At 42.2% G+C, this 21,199-nt stretch overlaps 1 protein-coding gene across 2 annotated transcripts; it reads left to right on the top strand.

The window, feature by feature from the left end:
• Nucleotides 1–530: 530 nt before the first annotated feature.
• GOLT1A (golgi transport 1A) lies at nt 531–19,947 on the top strand. Of its 2 annotated transcripts, none has more exons than XM_036757170.1 (5): nt 531–667; nt 3,263–3,354; nt 9,470–9,648; nt 15,102–15,159; nt 19,578–19,947. In XM_036757170.1, the coding sequence occupies exons 1-5, from the start codon at nt 643–645 to the stop codon at nt 19,614–19,616; spliced, it is 393 nt and encodes a 130-aa protein (XP_036613065.1). In that variant the 5' UTR covers nt 531–642; the 3' UTR covers nt 19,617–19,947. The 2 variants fall into 2 exon arrangements, with proteins under 2 accessions (XP_036613065.1, XP_036613066.1); XM_036757171.1 differs by having other exon boundaries at nt 554–667; nt 9,539–9,648.
• The last annotated feature ends 1,252 nt before the right edge of the window (nt 19,948–21,199 follow it).

Raw genomic sequence — 21,199 nt, 5'->3', positions numbered from 1 at the left:
ACTCAAGTGGATGAGAGTCAGGAGAAAATGAGGAAGGTTAGTATGAGTGAGCTGGAAGGGTCAGGGGGAGGGAAAGAAGAATCCAGTCTCTTTGAGAGGGGGACAAGAACCCACGTAGAACCATAAGCCTGAATGTCATCTGTCTGCTGAACACTGGTTGATCCAAGCAGGTCCTGGCAGAGCTGTTCACCAGTCATTTTGGCACCTGGGATGAATTGGCAAAGGTGTGGGGCAGAGACCCCTTGGTCACTGCTGGGGAGGCTGATTCAGGGGCTGGGCAGCCCAAGTTGGTGATCACTTATATCCTATTTGAACTGACTGTTCTTTGCTAACTAGGTGCTAAATCCAGTTGTTTCTATCCTGCTGAAAGACTCTGATTTGTGTACCCTGAGGCAAGGCCTGTGGGGCTGTGGTGGGGTGAGGTCATTGGTAGAAGGGCATTTGGAAAGAGGCTGGAGGATAGAGACTGTGCCTTTAAGTGGAGTTCTCCAGGCTTGGAAGTTAATGATTTGTTCGGGAAGAGATTTCACAACCTTGCCAAGGTTCACTCTTCCAACTGCATGTGCAAGCAGCTCAAGCTTCACACCACTCACCGGCTCCCTGGGCGACTGTCTCCAAGGACTCCCCTCATAGGTCATAGCCATGATCTCCGTCTCCGAATGGCAGAGTGAGTAACAGACAGGATGCTAGAGGCAGGGGAAAGGGGTAGGTGGGGCTGGGGGAAAGAAGCTTTGGGTTCCTGAGCAGAAGCTGACACCCTTCCTCACTACCTCCACCTGGGGGGTGGGTGGAGGCAGGCAAATTGTAATCACTCTGACCTCTGGAGCTGAGAGGCAAGAGGCTGCCATGTTGGCATATGAGAGGCTTCGGTGACCTGGGCTGGGTGCGGCATTAGTGCCTTCAGAGGGAAAGGGGTCCTCACCATCCATCCCTTGGCTAAGACTTATGGTCCCCAGTAATCCCTAGGTTGGCACCAAGGGGCCAGATCAAAGCTCATCCTTGAATGCTTGGTGGGAGAGAGACTAGGACATGGGAAACTGTCATGTAAGGCAGAGATGAATGTGGAATATATTAATCACACATCCACATACATGGTCCCATTTGATCATGCAAAAACAATGGCAGCATTTTTATTGTTCAGTCGTGTCTGACTTTTCGTGACCCCATGAACCATAGCACACCTACACTGCCCATGGGATTTTCTTGCAAAGATATTGGAGTGGTCTGCCATTTCCTTTTCCAATAGATTAAGACAAACATGGTTAAGTGACTTGCCCAGGATCACACAGCTAATAAGTGTCGGAGGCCAAATTTGAACTCAGATCTTCCTGACTCCAGGCCCAGGGCTTTATCCACTGCACCTCGAAGCATGGTGTAGTGGATAAAATGTTGAACAGAGTCAGTCAGTCTGGCAACAGACCTTTATTAAGTGCTTATTGTATGCTGGGCACAGCGTGAAGCACTGGGGATACAAAGAAAGACGAAAACAGTCCTCTCCCATAAGAAGCTCACAATCTAATGTCAACAGGTCAGCGACTTACATTCAAGACATATAGAGCAGAACAGGCATCCTTAACCTTTGGTGTGTCATGCCCCTCTTTGGCAGACTGGAAAAGCCAATGGACCCCTTTTCTGAATCATGTTTTTAAATACAGAGGATTACAAAGGAAGCCAATCCTATTGAAAAGTAGTTATCAAAATTTTTAAAGAAGAGTTTATGCATTGTACACAATACGGCCACAGTAGGACGACTGATTTTGATAGACTTAGCTCTTCCCAGCAACGCAAGGACCTAAAACAATTCCAAAAGACTCATGCTGGAAAATGCCATCCACATCCGGAGAAAGAACTATGGAGTCTGAATGCAGAGCAAAGCAGACTATTTTCTTTTTTGTTTTTTTGTTTCTTATGGTTTCTCCCATTCATTATAATTCTTCTCTACAACATGACTAATGTGACTAGTGATGTATATGTAGAGCCTATACCTCAAATTGCAGCCCATTTGGGGGAGGGAGGAGGAAGGGAGGGAGAGAAAATCTAAAACTTATGGAAGTGAATGTTGAATACTAAAAATAAATAAATATTTTTTTTTAAAAAAAGAATTTTAAAAAAGAGTTCATGGACCTCAGATTAAAACCTCTTGGAATGGATGAATGTAATCCAAAGTGAGAAGGCAGTAGGAGTTGGTGTGGATTCAATACCGACATGCGCCTGGGTATCATATTGTTGGGTCTCCCACTTTTATCATTCAGCATCTTCACAACTAGACCTCTGACACAAGAGGGATGACCAACAAGTCTGAAGAAGACTAACTAGCCACTTCCCCCTCTCTTCTTTTCCCCAACAAACTCTAGTAACCATCTAGTCTATCCTGAAGACCCTTCTGGCACCTCCCACTTGGAATCTCTGCCCCTAATCCCCACTTTTTTGTGGAGAGCAGCAGTCAGTGGAGGGTTCATAAGTCTGTGGACATGTTTGGCATTATCTTGACTTCTTATTGCCTGAGATCCAGCTGAACTAGGGTGTGACTGGGTATCTTCCTGAAGGGCAATGGGTATTTGCCCAGGGGTTGGTGGGGGAACCTGCCTTGCAAAGCTAGGACAAGGGCCAGGCAAGGTTCTGGGCAGCTATCAAAGGGATGACATAGTAAAACACAACATAGGATGACTTTTAATATGACTTTAAAAAACTAAATAAATAACGAAATAAAAATATAAATAACTACATATAAAAATAAGTAACTATATATAAATATAAATAACTATGTCTAAATATAAGTAACTATATATAAACATAAATAACTATGTATAAATATAAATAACTATATATATATGTGTGTGTGTGTATTTATACCCTGAGAAAAGAAAAATCTTGGGGTTCTTCTGTCCCACTTTAGCCAACTCTGGCCCACATCTCACATGGGTGAGGGCATTTCATCAATCTTCACCAAACAACTGGGTTTTGAGATTTGGGTAACACCTACATCAGCATTAATTTTGAGATAAATCAACTTGTAGATGTTATAATAAAAGCCCCATGCCTCTCTGAAAAATAATTGATAAGGGGATGCAAGTTTCAAACCTTTTGAGAGGAAATGTTCTACCTTGAACCTTTTGTTCAGTTGGAAAAAAAGGCCTAGAGAGGGAAGAGAAGTGATTCAACCCCCTGGACACTTTGCCTGGTGTCCTGGACTCTGGGAACTGAGTGTTTTGCTTGTCCTGACGACGTCCTTCCATCCCATCTGTCATGTTCTTGTTTGCAGAAATTGGCATAGGTACTATGGGCTTTGGCATTTTCTTCATCCTCTTTGGGATCCTCTTGTACTTCGACTCCGTGCTTCTGGCCTTCGGAAATGTGAGTCACCCTTCTCCACACCCCTCCCCAATCCTCCCAAGAAGATCTCTTCCCACCTACCTGGTTTCCTTTCCAAGAACCAAGAAAACGAATCCAAAGAGACTCTGCTAGTCTGTTGCTGCTGTCAAAGAGTGCTTATTCAGTACATTCTATGCTTCAGGCACTGAGTTAGAAAAAGAGGATACTCATACAAAAGTAAGGAAGTCTCTGCCCTCAAGCATCTTACATTCTACTGGGGAAATAAACACATTCATATAGATAAGTAAATACATCATTTTCTTGTTTAGTTGTTTCTGTTGTGTCTGATTCTTTGTGACCCTATTTGGGGTTTTCTTGGCAAAGATTCTGGAGTGGTCTGCCATTTCTTCTCCAGCTTATTTTACAGATGAGGAAACTGAGGCAAACAGGTTTAAGTGACTTGCCCAGTGCCACACAGCTAGTAAGTGGCTGAGGCTGGACTTGAACTCAGGAAGATTAATCTTTCTGACTCTAGGGCTAGCACCCTATCCGCTGCACCACCTAGCTGCCCCAAATTGATGATAGAGACAAATTAAATACAAAGCTGTTGGGTGAGTGGGAGGCACTAACAAATAGGGGAATCAGAAAAGACCTCTTGAAGAGGGTGGTGTTTGAGCTGAGCCTTGAAAGGGGAGCAAGGGATTCCAAAAGGGTGAAGTGAGGAGCAAGGGCATTCCAGGAATATAGAACAGACTGAGAAAAAGCCCAGGTGGGACGTGGAAGGTCATGTAGAGGAAACTAAGCAAATAGACCAGTCTGGCTGAAATATATAGTGTGTGAGGGGAATTAAATGAAATCAGTCTGGAAATATAGGTTAGGATCATATTGTAAAGGGTTTTGTAGGACCATATTGTAAAGGGAGTGTATTCCTAGAAGCAATAGGGAAGAACTAGAATTTGGGGTAAGGGAATGATATGATCACCCCTGTGCTTTATTTTATTCTTTTGGAGGAGTTTGGGGTTGTGACTTGCCCAGGGTCATACAGTTAGTAAGTTGGATTTGAGCTGGATTTGAACTCAGGTCCTCCTGATTCCAGAACCTGTGCTCTATCCAGTGTGACATCTAGCTGCCCCACCCCTGTGCTTTAGGAATAGAATTTGGCAGCTCTGTGCCAGATAGATTAAGGAGCAGACAGACTGGGAGTATAGGAAGATCAGTTTGGAGGTGCTTAGCAATAGTCCGGGTTTGAAGTGTGATATGAGTGAAGGGAAGGACATAGATCCGAGAAGTGACTGGGAAGAGTAAAGGATGCTCCAGCAGTGTGCTGGTAAATGGTTAACAACCAGCTGTCCAAACAACAGCATCAGCAACAACCCTGTACCGGCAACACGCTTTAAAATTTAATTTGCTTTATTAACATTTTCCATCACTTTCTTAAGTTTAAACAAGCAATAAAACAATAAACCAAGCCCCGATTTGTAATTTTTATTTATTTCCAAGCTGAAAATGCTCACTGAAAATTTAATCATCAGCCTGGTTAGAGCTGGTTTCCAGCATACCCTTGGGTGACTTCTAGGTTGTGTACCTGGAGGACTGGAATAAAAGTGGGACTCTTGACAAAATCAGGACCCAAACCCTCCAGTCCAGGGTCCGGTGTCCTCCTCTCCACTGAGGCAATGCGGAATCGCGGACAAAGTGCTAGACTTAGATTCATATCCCACTGAAGACACTAGCTGTTTGACTCTGAGTGTGTCACTTAGCCTCTGCATGCCTCAGTTTCCTCATCTGTAAAATTGGCATAACAGTAGCACCTACCTCACAAGAGTCATTGAGAGACTCAAATGTATTAGCATACGGAAAGTGCTTTGCAAACCTTGTAAATGCTAATTATTACTATAATTTTAATATTTATTATATTTCCTTACCAGTTATATAAGTATATCTCTAGTACCCACGTCACAAAGTTGATATGAGGATCAGATGAGACAAAGTGCTTTGCAAACTTTAAAATACCCCACAAATAGTTATCCTTATTCAGGGAGGCAGAGCGGCTGAACCGCTACGGTGCTGGGTGTGCGGTCGGTAAAACGGACTTGGCATTCCCCTCGGACGTTGACACGTCCTATTACCTCGCGCAAAAACGTTTACCTTCTCCGTGGCTCTGACAGCTTCCTAGAACTTACCGACCGTAGAGAGAGGTCGCAGATTAATCTTCTAGGATTGTTATCCACTGGGGAGGTGGCCTATTAGCATGGAGAACAGCAGCCGTAGAACTTAGTAATGGCGATTTTGCACATAGTAGGTGCTTAACGAATGTTTGGTTTGATTTAACGTGTCTCTTCAGGATCCGACCTCCACTAAATCCACCAAAGAATAACTCGTTAGTCTGTAGGGTCTGAGGATGGGATCCAGAAGGTGATAAGGACAGGGACAATAAGTGGGATAAACAAATAATAGAATTATAGAACCTCAGAATAGGATGGGATGTAATTTAGTAATCAGGAGTAATTTAGTCCAACCCGCAGCCAAATAGGAAACCTCCTCTATAATGTCCGCCTCAAGGCATCATCCAACTTCCACTTGAAGACCTCAGAGGACAATAATTGCTAATATTTATATAGAACTTTAAGGCTTGTTAAGCGCTTTACAAATTTTATCCTCACAACACCCCTGGAAGGTGGGTGCTATTATTATCCCCATTTTACAGACCAGGAAACTGAGGCAGGTGGATATTAAATGACCTGCCCAGGGACACACAGCTAGGAAGTACCTAAGTCTGGATCTGAACACATGCCTTCCTGAGTCTAGGTCCCCTATTCTATCCGCAACACAATCTAGCTGCTTCATGATAGAGCAGGATGGGAAAATTGATGCCTCTTGAGGAAGCTCATTCTACTCTGAGGACAATGATAATTAGTAGGATGCTTAAAAGGCATTGAAATTGGTTTTTCTGCTACTTTCACTCACCCTGAGGGTCTAATCCCTCTTCCAAGAGATGCCTTTCATATATCTAGAGACAGTTATCGTCATGGTCCCCACTAATAAAAATACTGCAACTCAGATTTCTATGGTGGCTGTTTACATATCACTCTCCTCACAATAAAAATATGAGAGAGGTAGTTTATTATCCGCCCTTTACACACGAAGAAACTGACACCCAGAAAGACAAAAGTGACTGGTCCAAAGTCACACAGCTAATAAATGTCAGAGCCAAGACTGGAAGCCAGGTCTCCTGACCCTAGGCCTATGCTTTTCCCCACAATGCCACTACATTTTTACACTCATTCATGTTTTACACTTATTAATGTTATTACATTTATTAATAATGAAAACTAAAATTTATAGAGGGCTTCAACGTTTTCAAAGTGGGTACTCATGGGTATTCATGGGACATCCCTCCATCCACCCAGCAGAGCCTCATCCCTCTGACTTGGTCATGTGGATGGATACTTTCTCACTCTCTATGTTGGCTTCATCGCTCCAACCTGCTCTGACACTGGCAGGTCTAGGTTCTCTGACAAGTTCCATCACTTTGCATTTACGGTCAAATTCTCTCGGTCCTGTTGAGAAATAATACTATTCTCCTATTCCCAACTTTATCTCTGGAGCCCCTCCTGAGGCATTTCCCTTTGCACAAACCAGCCACTCACAATCATGGCGCTTAGATCTTAAACATGATCATTTACTTAGCAACAAGGCAGAGAAGTAATAATGGCCTCACAGGTTAAACCTAATATTTAAAAATAAAATATGTCACAACTCACTGGTTCATATTATCCCACAAATGTACTCAGTATCTGTGGGAAAGAATGGGCATATACACTTATAGCAATGTGGCAGGGAAACCCATGAGAGAGGAAAACCCACGTACTTGGGATAACTTACAACTCTGGACGTCAAGCTTACTCTGATAACTGTCTGTCTGCTGGTTTTTGTGTCTTCTTTTGACCCAAGGAATCATTAACAAGTTCTTTAAAATTAGAATCAACTTTAAAAGGATGTTAAGAAAGTGTTACCACTTTATTTGGACAGTTTTTCCTTTGGAGTAGTTTTTCATTTAAGCCAGAGAACTGCAAAACTCATTAGCTAGTGATATCTGAACTATCCAGCCCATTCCAGCCAGTTATTCACTCACCAGGATGCTATGTAATCTATTCAGAAAAGAACTCAAAGCAAATAGATGATACTGAGTCTCTTGGCAAGGCAAACCAACCTAGCCCTCTCTTTACTCACCAGAATTCTGCCCAGTCCAATTAAACCCCAGCATCTCCGGAATTTTTTTGCAGCTCCAAAGCCTCTTTCCTCTTTCTGTTCCTCTCTCTCAATCCAGAGGGGGTCAGTAAAGGACAACAGGGGCTTATGAAAGGCTTCACCCCTCTGAAGTTCTAGAAGATGTTGAAGAACAATATCTAGAACTGAACCTTATCCCCCCGTGAGGTTGCATTTCTTTTTAGGCAATCAAAAATTATGTAGCTGGAGCCTTCTGTCACCTGACTGCTGACTGACTCTGCTCTTGTCCATACAGAGCTCTAATAGAGCTGCCTTTGATCTCTGACTTTTTCTTCAATCTTCGCTTGCCAGATTTTTCCCTCATTAACTACAGCCTCCTATAATCCTATCTCCTTTATCTTTCAGTAGCATAAACCACAGCTTCCTTGTACTTAGTAACTCATTTTTCACTTAAAAGGTAACAACTCATCAGATTTCCACTATGAAAACAGTAGAGCTTATTTAATTATACCCCAAGCCTCTAAATAGTTATATGATTTCTCATTTTTTAAGAAAAATTTACTCTATTCAGTCTTAAATCCATTATATTCAAGTGACTGAGGGTTTATAATGCTCTGCAGCTCAAAGTTCCTAATAGTCCTCCAGCTCATTTTATGTTCTTGAACACAAAACTGGGAAAATCCAGATTTTTCCAGTTTTTAATAAGTAAAAGCCTTTTCTCTGATACTTTAAATCATCACACTGATTAAATGCAAATGAATCATTGTCCTACATCTTTCACAAGGTGATTTAAATCTTCATGTTTATTCCACCGTTCATTTTCTGTCCAAAACTGCTTAAATTTAAACTGAAAACTATGTTTGTTCATGTTTGGCATTTTTAAACTAATTAAACCAATGTTATTTTCCTTTTCCTTTTAGGCATCTTTATAATCATTTATGACAGAGGCAATCTTCCATCCTTTACCAATGGATTTAAATCTTTTTGTTTGTGTGACAGTACCTTTTCTTGCTCTTATCTGTAGCAAACTCTTCCATACAAAAAAGGGCAACACTTCAAAGGGACCATGCATTACCTAATTTGAGTCATACATAATCTTAGGAGGCAGGTATTATGGGTATTTTACAGATGGAGAAACTGAGGCTTAGAGAGGTCAAGTGACTTGGCTAGTAATCATCCAAGGTGGAATCTGACACTCATTGGGTCTTTCTGACTCCAAGTTCAACCACCTATTCATTCTTCCAATGTGCTTTCCCTTGGACAAAAAGTCTGACCTGGCTTTCCAACTCAGTTCAGCTACTTGCTTGCTGTGTGATCTTTGGCAAAGTCATTTAACTTTTCCGAGTTTCAACTGTCTTTTCTGTAAAATGAGCAGAAACATCACCTGTTTCCTAGGGAGAGAATGATGAGCAATTACATCTCATCTGGGAAAATGTCTTGGAAGAACAACATTGCAGAAAGCCAAAACACGCATTATTAAGAATTGACCTCCAAAAAAGAAATTAGGGGGCAGTTGGGTGGCACAGTGAGTAGAGCACTGGCCCTGGAGTCAGGAGAACCTGAGTTCAAATCCAGCCTCAGACACTTGATACACTTACTAGCTATGTGATCTTGGGCAAGTCACAACCCCAATTGCCCTGCCTTCCCTCCTCCTAAAAAAAAAAACAAAACCAGAATTGATCCTTCAAAGGCCATCTTGTGCATTTCCCTTCTCCCAAGAAAGTCTTTCCCTCCCACCCAGTCCAACCCGACTGAGTTTTTTCCTCTTCCTAAAGATTTTTAGAATTTTGCCACATGCCTCAATCAGTCCTAGTATTTTCTCCCTCCGCCCCTAGGAAGATAAAAACATGCTGCCTCATGTATAATCCCTGAGCCAAGGCCCTATTCCTCCCCATTCCACAACTCCCTTCTCTCTTCTTCTCCACAGATACTGTTCTTATGTGGCCTCTCCTTCATCATTGGTTTGAGAAGGACTTTTGGATTCTTTTTCCAACAGCATAAACTGAAGGGGACAAGTTTCTTCCTGGGAGGTGTGATAATCGTCCTCTTGCGCTGGCCTCTTTTGGGGATGGCCTTGGAGACTTATGGTTTTATTAACCTGTTCAGGTGAGTGGACCTTTCCCAGCAGGAATGGGGAGGGGGGAAGAATTGTAGAGAAACAGAGACAGAGAAGAGAGAAGCAGAGAGACAGAGCCAAAGAGAGACCAAGACAGAGACAGAAAGACAGAGAGACAGAGACAGAGACCCAAAGAGGCACAGAGAAAAAGCCAGACAGAGACAAAAGACAGAGATACAGAGAGAGAGCCAGACAGACAGAGGGAGAAAGTCACAGAGAGAGAGAGAGACAGGACATAGAGAGAGAAAGTGATAGACAGATGATAGAGTATTTATCAACTGCTTGCTATATTCCCAGTACAAAGAAGATAGCTCCTGTCCTTAAAGAGCTAGACCCCAGAAAAAGGGGACCTAGAAAAGAGCTCTATGTGCCTGCCATGGTTTGGACCTGGTGACCCAGAAGTAAGTTTCAGGCTTAGGAAGATAAAAACTCACACCTGTCAGGGTCCACAGTGGTTCCTGGTGTGAAGTCCAAATTTCTGGTGCAGAGGAGATGGGGGTAAAAACAGAAGTGGAAGAAAGTTGGTTTGAAGTCTGGCTGTACAAGTAGTCTCTTTTAGACTTGAGATGCCTCAGGATCTCAAAGCAATTACCAGATTTTGTGTAGCACTATAAAATGTGGGGCAGCTAGAGTGCTGGACCTGGCATCAAGAAGACCAGAGTCCAAGTCCTGCCTCAGACACTTACTACCTGTGTCACCCCAGAAAAGTCACTTCACCCTGTTTGCCTCAGTTTTCTCATCTGTAAAATGACCTGGAGAAGGAAATGGCAAATCTGTCTAGCATTTCTTCTAAGAAAACTCCAGGTGGGGTCATAAAGAGTTAGACACAACTGAACAACAACAATAAAGTTGTGAAAGAACCACCCCCATTTCGATCAGTTAATCGATCAGTAATGCTTGCACCTCCAAATTACTTTGCAGCTAAAGAGCATTTTTTACATAATTACCTCATTTGATCATACCAAAAACAGGCAATCAAGTGCTTTGACTAGACACAGGGCTGGGGAACTTTGAGTTGGTCAGTCAGCAAGCATTTATGCCAGGTACTCCTCTGGCTCCCTAGCACCTCCAGGATCAAATACAAAATCCTCTCTCTGGCTTCTAAAATCCTTCACAACCTGCCCCCTGTCTACCTTTCCAGTGTTCTTACTCTTTATTCCCCTTCCATGATCCAGCAACACCAGCCTCCTTGCTGTTCCTTTCACAAGACTCTCCATCTCCCAATTCTGGACATTTCCCCTTCCTGTCCCCCATGTCCTCACCTCTGCCTCCTGGCCTCCCTGATCTCCCTCAAGACTAAGTTCAAATCCTACCTTCTACAGGAATCCCTCTCAAGTCCCTCTCATCACCTTCCCTCTGAAATTACCTTCCAAATAAACAGTATTTATCTTATATGTAAAATATTTGGTATGCTGCTTTTCCCACTAGAATGCAATCTCCTTGAAGGCAGAGACTGTGGTTTTTTTTTTTTTGCCTTTTTTGACTTTCTTTGCATCCCTAGCACTTGGTACATAGTAAGCCCCTAATAACTGCTTGTTGACTGATGTATGGTGTAAGTGAAAGAATGATGTTTAAACAGTGAGCCTGGGTGACTTATGATGGTGCCCTCAAGAAGAACAGGGGAGTTCAGAAGAGGAGGAGATTGACTTCTGGTTTAGACATACTCAGTTTGAGGCATCCCAAGGCAGCTGATGTGGGGCTAGAGCTCAGGAGAGAGACTAGGGCTGGATTTATAGATCTGGGAATCATCAGAGTAAAGGTGAACCATGGCCTCACCTGGGTTCAAACTCTGACACTAGCTGAATGAGAAGTCACTTAACCTCTTTCTCAGCCTCAGTTTCTTTGACTGTAAGACAAGGACAATAAACTTTCATTATTTATAACAACCTTAAGAGGTTTTTAAAAGGATCAAAATGAGATCACATATGTACACTGCTTTGTAAACTTTAAGGCTCTCTCTAAATAATGACTCTTCCTCATATTAGCCCTGTGAGATAAGAAAAGCAGGATTATTATGTCCATTTTACAGCTCTGAGAGTTGAGGCTCAGAGAGATAAAGTAGGTGTTGACAGTCACACCGGTAGTTAGAGGCAGAGATGGAGCTAGATTCCAGCTCTTCTTACTCCCAGTCCTTCGTGTTCTTTCCACTGCAAGGTAGTTGCCTCATTCAGCCAATCAGCAATATAAGCACGCACTGGTAACCTAGTCCTGAATTAAAAACATAAGGATCCTCTACCCTCCAAGAGGAGACAACATGAGAAGACATGGGGAGTCTGCTGTTTTTTTAGGACATATTCAGGACATGATAAAGAGTTTTCTGAGGCTTTTCAAATGAATCTAGCAATTGTTTTTGGGGTACATGAGATCACCAGAGGCAACCCAGAAGGCATTGCTAAGGGTGATGAAGTCCTTGACCAAAAAAAGTAAAATGAATAAAGAAAGAACCTTTAGGGGATGGAGTGTATTCCCCAATCAATCAATAAATCAACATTTATTATGTACCTACTGTGTGCCAGGCACTGTGCTAAGGCCCTCTGCACCAGCCCCCAGTTTCCATCTGAAAGGAGGGAAGAACTCCAGAAGAAACATTCACTAAGAGTTTTTCAAATCTTATCAAGAAAGCTTTAAGCAGGAAAGGGAGGAAGGGACAATGTTGCTCATAAGAGATCTGCTAAGCTGGCTAGCGGAGAAAAGAGCAGCCACGACTTAGGAAGAAAGCAGAAGAGATTGCCAGTGATTTGTAGGGTATAATTTTTTTTTACATTTAATTTTTATTTTATTTTTTCTCAATTATATGTAAACAAAAACATTTTCACTTTTGTTTTTTAAAACTTTGATTTCCAAATTGTAGGACACAATTTTTAAGAAGAGAGAGATCTCATTAATACCTACAGCCTTAGGTGTCTGTGTATAAAAGCACAACGTACGGGATAATAAATGGGGTGAACTTGAGACTAGTCGTTCAGTTATGTCTGTCTCTTCACGATCTCATTTGGGTTTGTTTGTTGTTATTATTGTTGGTTTTGCTGTTTTGGGTTTGGTTTTTTTTTTTTTTGACAAAGACACTAGAATGTTTTCCCATTTCCTTCTCCAGATTGTTTTACAGATGAGGAAATTGAGGCAAACAGGGCTAAGTGACTTGCCCAGGGCCACACAGCTAGGAAGCATCTGAGGCCAGATTTGAACTAAGGAAGGTGAGTCTTCATGACTCTAGGCACTGCACTCTATGCATTATGGTGCCACCCAGCTGCTCATAGAGAGCCTAGTACATGGAGGTACATTTAACCACCTCCTGGATATCAATGAGAGCTAGCAGAATGAGACTAGAATTGGGGTCTGAGAAATCAGACCTTATTCAAAACAAACTTGATAACTGATAAATTATAATTGATAAATTGGTAAAAAGGGGTAGAGAGGAGCAAAAAAGAAATAGAATCACTTCTTAGAGTGGATAGGGTGGTCATTGTGGCTGATGATAAGAAAGCTGAACTACTTAACTCGTTTTTCTTCTGTTTCCTCTGCCAATGAGAATCCTCTTTGGCCTGAGAAGGACAGCTCAAAAATAGCTAGTAAGGAATGGAAACCCAGCATAAGTGAGCTGAAGGCTAGTGGGCATCCAGCTACCCTCAGTGAGCTCTAGTCAATGGGTCTAGACAGACCATACCCACAGATGCTAAAAGAAATGGACCGTGTGGTTGCTGAGCTTCAGCCAGTGATCTTGGAAAAATCTTGGAGAACAGAAAAGGTGTCGCAGGATACAAGGAAGGCAGGTGTATTGATTTTTTTTTTCTGAAAAGAGAAGGATGTAGAGGCTACATAAAATAGATCAGTGAATTGGACTCCTGTCCCTCATAGAGTCATAGTTTTTCAGCTGCAAGGGATCTTAGAAGTCCTCTAAGGCCAACCCCTTCATCTTACAGATAAGGAAATTGAGGCTCGGAGAGTTTAATTGACCTGTCCAACAGGCACAGGCCATAAGCAGCAGTTTTCTCAACTGTCAAATTAGGGGGTTGGGTGGGGTGATTTCTAAGGATTGTGGGACAGGGAGAAAAGTGGCCTAGCTGGAACAGAAAGAAGGTTTGGGTGAGGAGGTAGGGATAGAAGGGTGGAGAAGCTTAATGCCCCCAGCTGAGATGTGGCTGTGAATTCCTAGACTGATCCTTGTGAGAGCCCTGGTTCCCTGGTGCTGATGTGAAAATGAAAGTGCTGGACCTCGGGCACCAAGCCTAATAGACAGCAGGGAGTGGAGCTTAGAGCAATGGACTTTCTCCTTTCTCTTTCTCCCTGGGTTAGGTTTCCATGGGAACCAATGTATCTGCTGCAGTCTGAGGTTGGGGTTATGTGGGAGGCAGAGTGGTACAAAGGAGAGAGGCCTGCATTTGGAGTCAGAGGACTCCAACTCTAAGCCCCTCTGCTGCTTATTACCTGAGCAGTCCTGGGCAAAGCCTTTAACCTCTGAGCCACCTCTACTCATCTGCAAAATGAGGGCCAGATAGCCTTGAAGGTCCTTTCTAGTTCTAAATTACAGTCCTATGACCTTAAATCTCTGTCAGAGTCGTCCTATGCTCTCTGAGAACTGTCCTAGCCGTAAATCCTATCGGACACCTAAGCCAGCCCAACATCTGAATGCTACACACAGCCTCTTTGGGTAGAAAAAGATCCATTCCTGATTCAGTAGCTTTTCTCAAGGGAAGTACTACAGACAGCCCTCACCACCATCGTTATCACTACCAGTACTATTAACACCATCACCATTGCCACCACTGCCATCACTATCACCATCACTACCATCACCACCACAACTACTATCACCACCACTGCCACCACTACCACCATCACCACCACCATCACTACTGCCACCACCACCGCCACTGCCACCACCATGACCATCACCACCACAACCACCACCACTGCCACTGCCACCACCATGACCATGACCACCACCCCCATCACCACCACCACCACTATCACCATCACCACTGCCACAACCACTGCCACCATCACAATTGCTACCATCACCTCCACCTCCACAGCCACCACCACCGCCACCAATCATCACCACTGCCACTACTACCACAACCACCAGATTTACACTCTCCCTTTTAACAAGCAAAGATAAGCAAAAATATCCCATACAATGACCAATCCTGACAACTATTCAATGTCTTGTCTTAGTAGCCCCCTCCTTTTCTGCCAGGAGGACTGAGAATGTTCTATTATTTGTTCTGTGATATCATATTGCTAGCACCCACTCATTTTTATGGATGAGGACAAGGTGCCAAAGATACCAAGTCACTTTATAGATGGGAAGGGGCAGAGCTGGCGTCTGACCCCAATTCCTCTAAACTCCAAATCGAATGCTCTTCCTGTTATATCATGGCTGTCTCCATTCTTAGCCCATCTCCTTCTATGTTGTCACTAACCCTTCTCTCTTCTTTCTCAGGGGTTTTTTCCCGGTTGCTTTTGGATTCCTAGGCTCCAGCATCCCATTTCTTGGTTCGGTAAGTCACACAGCTAGGTCACTGGAGAAGAAAGACTATAGAGCTATTCTTCCCAAAGGAAGGGAATTACCAAAGAAGCAGGTCCACTTCCTGTCCCTCCTCCTTCCACCTCTGCTCCTGCTCCCAGGGCCTGAGATTACTTCCTTTAATGTTATCCAGGAACCAATTAACTCTAATTTACATGCAGCGTTGGACTGATCATTGATGTGACCCTTCCCTCTGGGGATTGCCACTTCACTGACGTAGTGGGCAATGGAATCGTAACAGTAAACAAGGCATTTCCGGACTTTTTGTGTGACAGTAGCTGGTGCAAAGTCCATCTTGGGAATTCTACTTCTCTCCAGGGTAGCATCAGGCATGTCATTCCATGTCTGCCAATCAGCCCAGGGTGGCCTCCTGAAAGAGGTGGAAGCTAGGATCTTTATTAAGGAAGGGAGGCATGATGGCAGACCAGAGGTAGGGGCCATTAAAGAAGAGAAAGGGGAGAAAATGTTAATGCTTACACTTTACACATCACTTTGCAGGTTGTTAACCATATTATCTCATCGAGATATAAGAGCAGATATGATTATTCCCAGAGAATTAGGCCCAGAGAAGATAATTGACTAGCCAAAGGTCACACAGATAGTAAGTAGCGGAACCAAAAACATGAATATATGGATCATAGGGCTGGAAAGTACCTTTGACATCATCTAGTCTAATCCCCTTCTTTTGCAGGTGAGGATGCTAAGGCTCAGAGGGGCTAATGGAGTAAATGGCAGGTAGTAAATTGGAGAGCTAAGATTAAAACTCAGGTCCTCTGACCTCAGAGCAAATGCTATTCTTGCTTCGCCATGGGCCTTCTGGTGCCAGCGCCTGTCTTCTCCAATCCTCATAATGCTATATTGACTTTCTAGAGAAAGGAGGAGGCAAAAAAAGAGAAAACATGTTAGAAAAGATCCCTGGCTGTAGTCATTTGTTCTACATTCAAATCTTACCTCTGACATTTGCTACCTTTATGGCCTTAGGTGAATCACTTAACCCCCATGAACTTCAATTTCCTTATCTGTAAAATGTAGGTACTAGATCAGATGGTCTCTGAGTACTTTTCAAGGCCAAATCTATGACCCTATGATCCTAAGACAGGATCCTTCAACTCCTGTTGGACTTTTGACCAGATGACAAGACCTCAGATGAGTAGATGGAGTAGGCAGGTAGGCACCTAATTCGAGATGAGAGGAGTAAGATCATCTGGGGTACCCTGAAGGAAGGTTTTGATGCTGTTAAATATAGGAACCACCCTGTTCCATCCAAACCAGGATTCTTCTGCCAACATATGACCCAAGCAATGTATCATGACCTCAGTGTCCTGTCTCTTGAACCTGTTATCTCTCTCCTCCTTCAGCCACCACCTAGTTCAGGCCCTCGTTGCCTCTTGCCTGGACTACTGGGCTTCCAGCTTCTCTCCTTTTTAATCTGAAATTGCCAAAATTATTTTCCTAATGCATAAGTGTAAGCAGGTTAATTGCCTTCTCAAAAATCTTTCGTAGCTCTTTATAGAATAAAATACAAATAGTTTAGCCTGGAATTCAAGGCCTTCCATAATCTGGTTCTAACTTATCTTGATAGATTTTCCATTATTCCCCTCACCATATGAATGAAAAAAAATTTTCATTAAGAAATCTTACTACATAAAAAACCCTGTGCTAAGCACTATGACTACATAAAGAAAAGAAAAATAACCCCTACTTTCAAGGAGCTCTTACATTTTCATCAGGGAGACAACATATATAGAAGGTTACACTGGCGAGTCAGATAGAAAGGTCCCATGGCCTTGTGCAGAGGCAAAGCTGATGGTAACACACCTTTTAAAAGATCATTTCCATTGATAAAATAGCATTAGTTTTGGATGTTGAACAGGGCCCTGAAGGACTATGTCTGAATCTCTTTGCTCTATTTACCTATTATACTCTATCTTGAATTAAGTTTATTTGTGTATATGTTAGATTTCCCCCGGTAGAGTGTGGGGTCTTTGATGGCAGGGACTCTATCACTCTTTAATCTTTATATGTTCAGCACCAAGTACCAAACACCTATTGGTATATATTGGTAAATATATTTAGGTAATAGATCCATTTGGAACTTATTGTGGTGTAAGATGCTGGTCTAAACTTAATTTCTGCAAGATTTCTTTGCAGTTTTCCCAGCAATTCTTGTCAACTAGGAACACCTTACTTCAATAGTCAGTGTTCTTGAGTTTATCAAACACTACACTATATTCATTTGCTTGTGAGTCTTGTTTGTTCCAATGATTGCATTTTTATTTTTTTAGCCAGAATCAAATAAGTTTGATAATTACCGCCTTACAAAATAGTTTGATATCTTACTTTTTTTCATGATTTCTCTTCAGATTCTTTGTTATTTCAGATTAAGTATGATATTATTCAAGCTCTATAAGTAATTCCTTGGTTGTTTAATTGACCTGACATTAACCCATAATTTAGTTTAGGCAGTAACATTTTTATTACAGAAGCAATTAAAGTCTTGTCAATTTTTTGTCTTTATTTATACAGTGTTTTGTAGTTTTTGATTCCTAGATATTTTGTACATTTTGTAGTTATCTTAAATGTATTTCTTTTTCTATCCTCAGCTGGTATTTGTTAATAATATGCAGAAATACTGATGATTTGTGAGTTTATTTTATATTTTGCTACTTTGCTGATGTTACAAGTGATTATTTTTTCGTTAACTATGTAGTATTTTCTTATTATAATATGATTTTCAAATAGAGATGATTTTGTCTCCTTTTGCCTATATCTCTTCCCTCAATTTCTTTTCTTTTTCTTATTGCTATAGATAGCATTTATAGAACTATATCAAATAATAGCAGTAACAATGGGCATTCCTGCTTTGCCTCTGTCTTTATTAGAAAGGCTTCTAATGTTTTTTCTAATACAGATAATGTTAGCTCTTATATTAGATACTGTTTATCTCATTAAGAAAAAATCCATTTATTCCTCTGCTTTTTGTGTTTTTAACACAAATAACGACTCTATTTTGTCAAATACTTTTAACATTTATTGATGCAACTGTGATTTTTAACTGGTTTTGCTGTTAATATGGTCGAGTACATTTATAGTTTTCCTAACATTGAGCTATCCTTTCATTCCTGGAACAAAATCTAACCTGGTCATAGTGAGTAATATTTTAAATATATTATTGTAATTTCTTTGCTAATATTTTTGCATTACTATTCAAAGGAATATAGAAAAATTATTTTTTTTCTCTGCTTAGTCTTTTCCTGGTTTGAGGATCAGAGTTTGGTAAGGTTTTTCTACGTATGTTTTTGCAAATGATTTATTTAAAATTGAAGTTCATTGTTCTTTGAATGTTTGATAAAGTCCAGTTATAATTCCAACAGGGCCTGTTTTGTTTTTCCTTTGGGAATTGATTTACATGTTGTTCAATTGCTTTTTCTGAGACCGATTTGTTTAAATGTGCTGCTTATCGGTCTGTTAATCTAGGTATTTTGTATTTTTGCAAATATTTATCCATTTAATTTACTTTTATTTTTGTTGGCATATAGTTGGGCTTTTATGTGAGCCAGAGTTAAGAAAGTTAAGGAGACTGGGGAGAATAACTATGGAAGCTCAATTTTTAGGCTAAGCAGAGGGGAAACCATTAGCTCTCTTTCAGTTAAACTGAGAAGGCTTTTATGATAGAGGTATAGTTTCAGGAGTTGTTTCAATAACAGAAGAAGAAAAGGTTCCAGATCCCCATTGGATGCTGCTTTGGAAGTGGTAGGTGTGAGATGGGCTGACACTGGTAGCTTTGAACAGATGGACCTGATTTATGAATTGGCTTTTCCATGTCCACATGTTAAAGAATATAGAGTACCTGTTCAAAGTGGAGAGAAAAGAAAATATGGTTAGCAGTCACAGTATGAACTGCCAGGAGGAATTGGCACAAGGTGAGGAAAGAGGGCATTCATTCACTCACTCCATTCACTCATTCATAATTCAATTAAACTCTAAGTGTAGGGAGAGAAAGAACAAGGTGGATACAAATGGTAAGAGTTATGGTTTGGGAGCTGACCCATATTTAATCAGAAGTAAGAAATTCTATAGCATAGAATCCCTTATGGATTCACCTAAAAACAATCCCAGATGTTCCTCCTCATAAGAGAAAAATATAGGTTTATCTTACAGCTAGATCTGGGACTCAGTCTCTTCTCTGAAGCACCTCGAAGAGAGTGAGCACTCAGGAAGCACAGGGAGAATGCTGCAGCCTTGACCCAGCCAGGGTTTCCATCTCTCTCTGCCCCCTCACCATCTGTGCCTAGCATTACAGCTGACTCTCGAGGCCAGCCCTGATAATAACCTGGATATTGAATCTACTCTCCTGCCATTGTCTGGAATAATGATTCTTGGCTCCCACAGCTGTTCCAGAGGCTCCAGGGCACCAGCTCCATGGTCTGATCAGCAAAGGTGGACTCCTTGAATTTGGACTGTTGTACCTGGGGAAGATTGGACATGGCCCCCACATGCTTTCCTTGACAAATTCCAGTCCTCCCTTGGAATTGGGCTGGAGGGATGGAGCAGAGTGATTGACTCTAGAGTTTCCAATGGGCTTAACATGACCTCTGGCAAAGTCTCAGCTCCATGGATACCCTAAGAGAAAGGACTGGCCCAGGACAAAGGCCCATGGAGATCAGACTGGGATGGGTTCACTTTCCTGCCTAGTATTTATGGACAACAAAAGAAAGACTTTTAAAGTAAATTTCCAGATTGAGAAGCTGCTTGCCTAGAACTGAGTGTTGATGTCTTTGTGGCCCATGGGAGATCATTTGTCCACCTCCCTGCTTCTAGGCAGGACTACACCTATACCTTCTCAGACAGATGAATGAATGACAGTCCTGGTCCCCAAATGCTACAAATCTTTCCCCTCCCCTGTGTAACCTTCAATCTTGCCTACTAGAATGAAGTACTTTGCTTTCATTTACTCCCTGACATGGAACACCCCCTGAGTATAGAATCCTATACTGGGTAAACTCTATGAAACTATGATTGCTTTAGCTCCAAGAATTCTCAGTGTGGGAACTCTACATCCATGCAGATCATAATTCCACAGACAGTCATTATGGTATAGTGGGCAGGCTACTAGACTTGGAGTCAGGAAGACCTAGGTTCAAATCCTGACCCAGCTAGCTGACTTTGCCCAAGGTTGCACATTGTCAGTGGCAGAGCCAGAATTGCTCAGACCTAGATCTTCTCACTCCAGAAGTACTCCCCATTACACCTCCATGTCTTTGGGAAGACGGGTTATCATCATCTTTCTCCCTGGGACTGGTCCTTGAGGGAAGGAGGGTGGCTGTTCTGGATGACCTGTCAAAGTCCCTCCTATGGTTTTATGGCTGTCACTTGTTTCAGGCACTGCCTTCTCATCCCAAGAACTGTCCTTCCCACTGGTGGAGATGTTAATAGGACTGTGTTTCAGGGAAGGAAACTACCTGGAAATCACCAGTTTGAATCTTGGCCCCTTAGGAGCAGGATATTCAAACTGAGTTCTGGGGCCCTTCTCCGTATTCCTCAGTTCACTATCCTGCCCTATTGGTGTTTTCCAGGATCTCTTCCTCTCCCCTTTTATCCTGGGTGGGGGTGCAGCTGTGACTGGTACTCCTGGTGTGTTTCTCCCAAGAGGAAGCTACACAGATAAGCCTTCCTCTGAGTAGAGATGTTGGGGCCAACCTACTCCTTGAGTGCCTTCCTTTGGGCAACCTCCCTCCCACAGGGTGGGAATTCTCATACGATCATAGGGCAAGAGCTGGAAAGGGTCTTAGAGGTCACCTCATCCAACCCCTTCATGTTACAGATGAGAAATTGATGTCCAAAGATGCAAAGTCATGTAGATAGCAAGTGGCAAAGCTAGAATTTTAACCCAGGTCCTCTGACTCTAAATTTAATGCCTTTTATATTGTACCTTGCAAATATCCTACCCTCTGGGCCTTCATCAGTCAGAAGGGACAGATAGGCAATTGCCAAAAAGCAACTGTATTGGAGAG

Source organism: Trichosurus vulpecula, chromosome 4 (genome assembly GCF_011100635.1).
Source record: "Trichosurus vulpecula isolate mTriVul1 chromosome 4, mTriVul1.pri, whole genome shotgun sequence".
Classification (NCBI taxonomy): domain Eukaryota; kingdom Metazoa; phylum Chordata; class Mammalia; order Diprotodontia; family Phalangeridae; genus Trichosurus; species Trichosurus vulpecula.
The sequence above is the reverse complement of the archived record's forward strand: the minus strand, read 5'-3'. Positions and strand labels throughout refer to the sequence as shown.

What these genes read in the sequence shown, in the direction of transcription:
- GOLT1A (XM_036757170.1), top strand. Translation starts at nt 643, where the DNA reads ATGATCTCCGTCTCCGAATGGCAGA. An exon ending in GGTTTTATTAACCTGTTCAG is followed by an intron (nt 9,649 to 15,101) that starts GTGAGTGGACCT and finishes CTTCTTTCTCAG; the next exon opens with GGGTTTTTTCCCGGTTGCTT. An exon ending in GCATCCCATTTCTTGGTTCG is followed by an intron (nt 15,160 to 19,577) that starts GTAAGTCACACA and finishes TGGCTCCCACAG; the next exon opens with CTGTTCCAGAGGCTCCAGGG.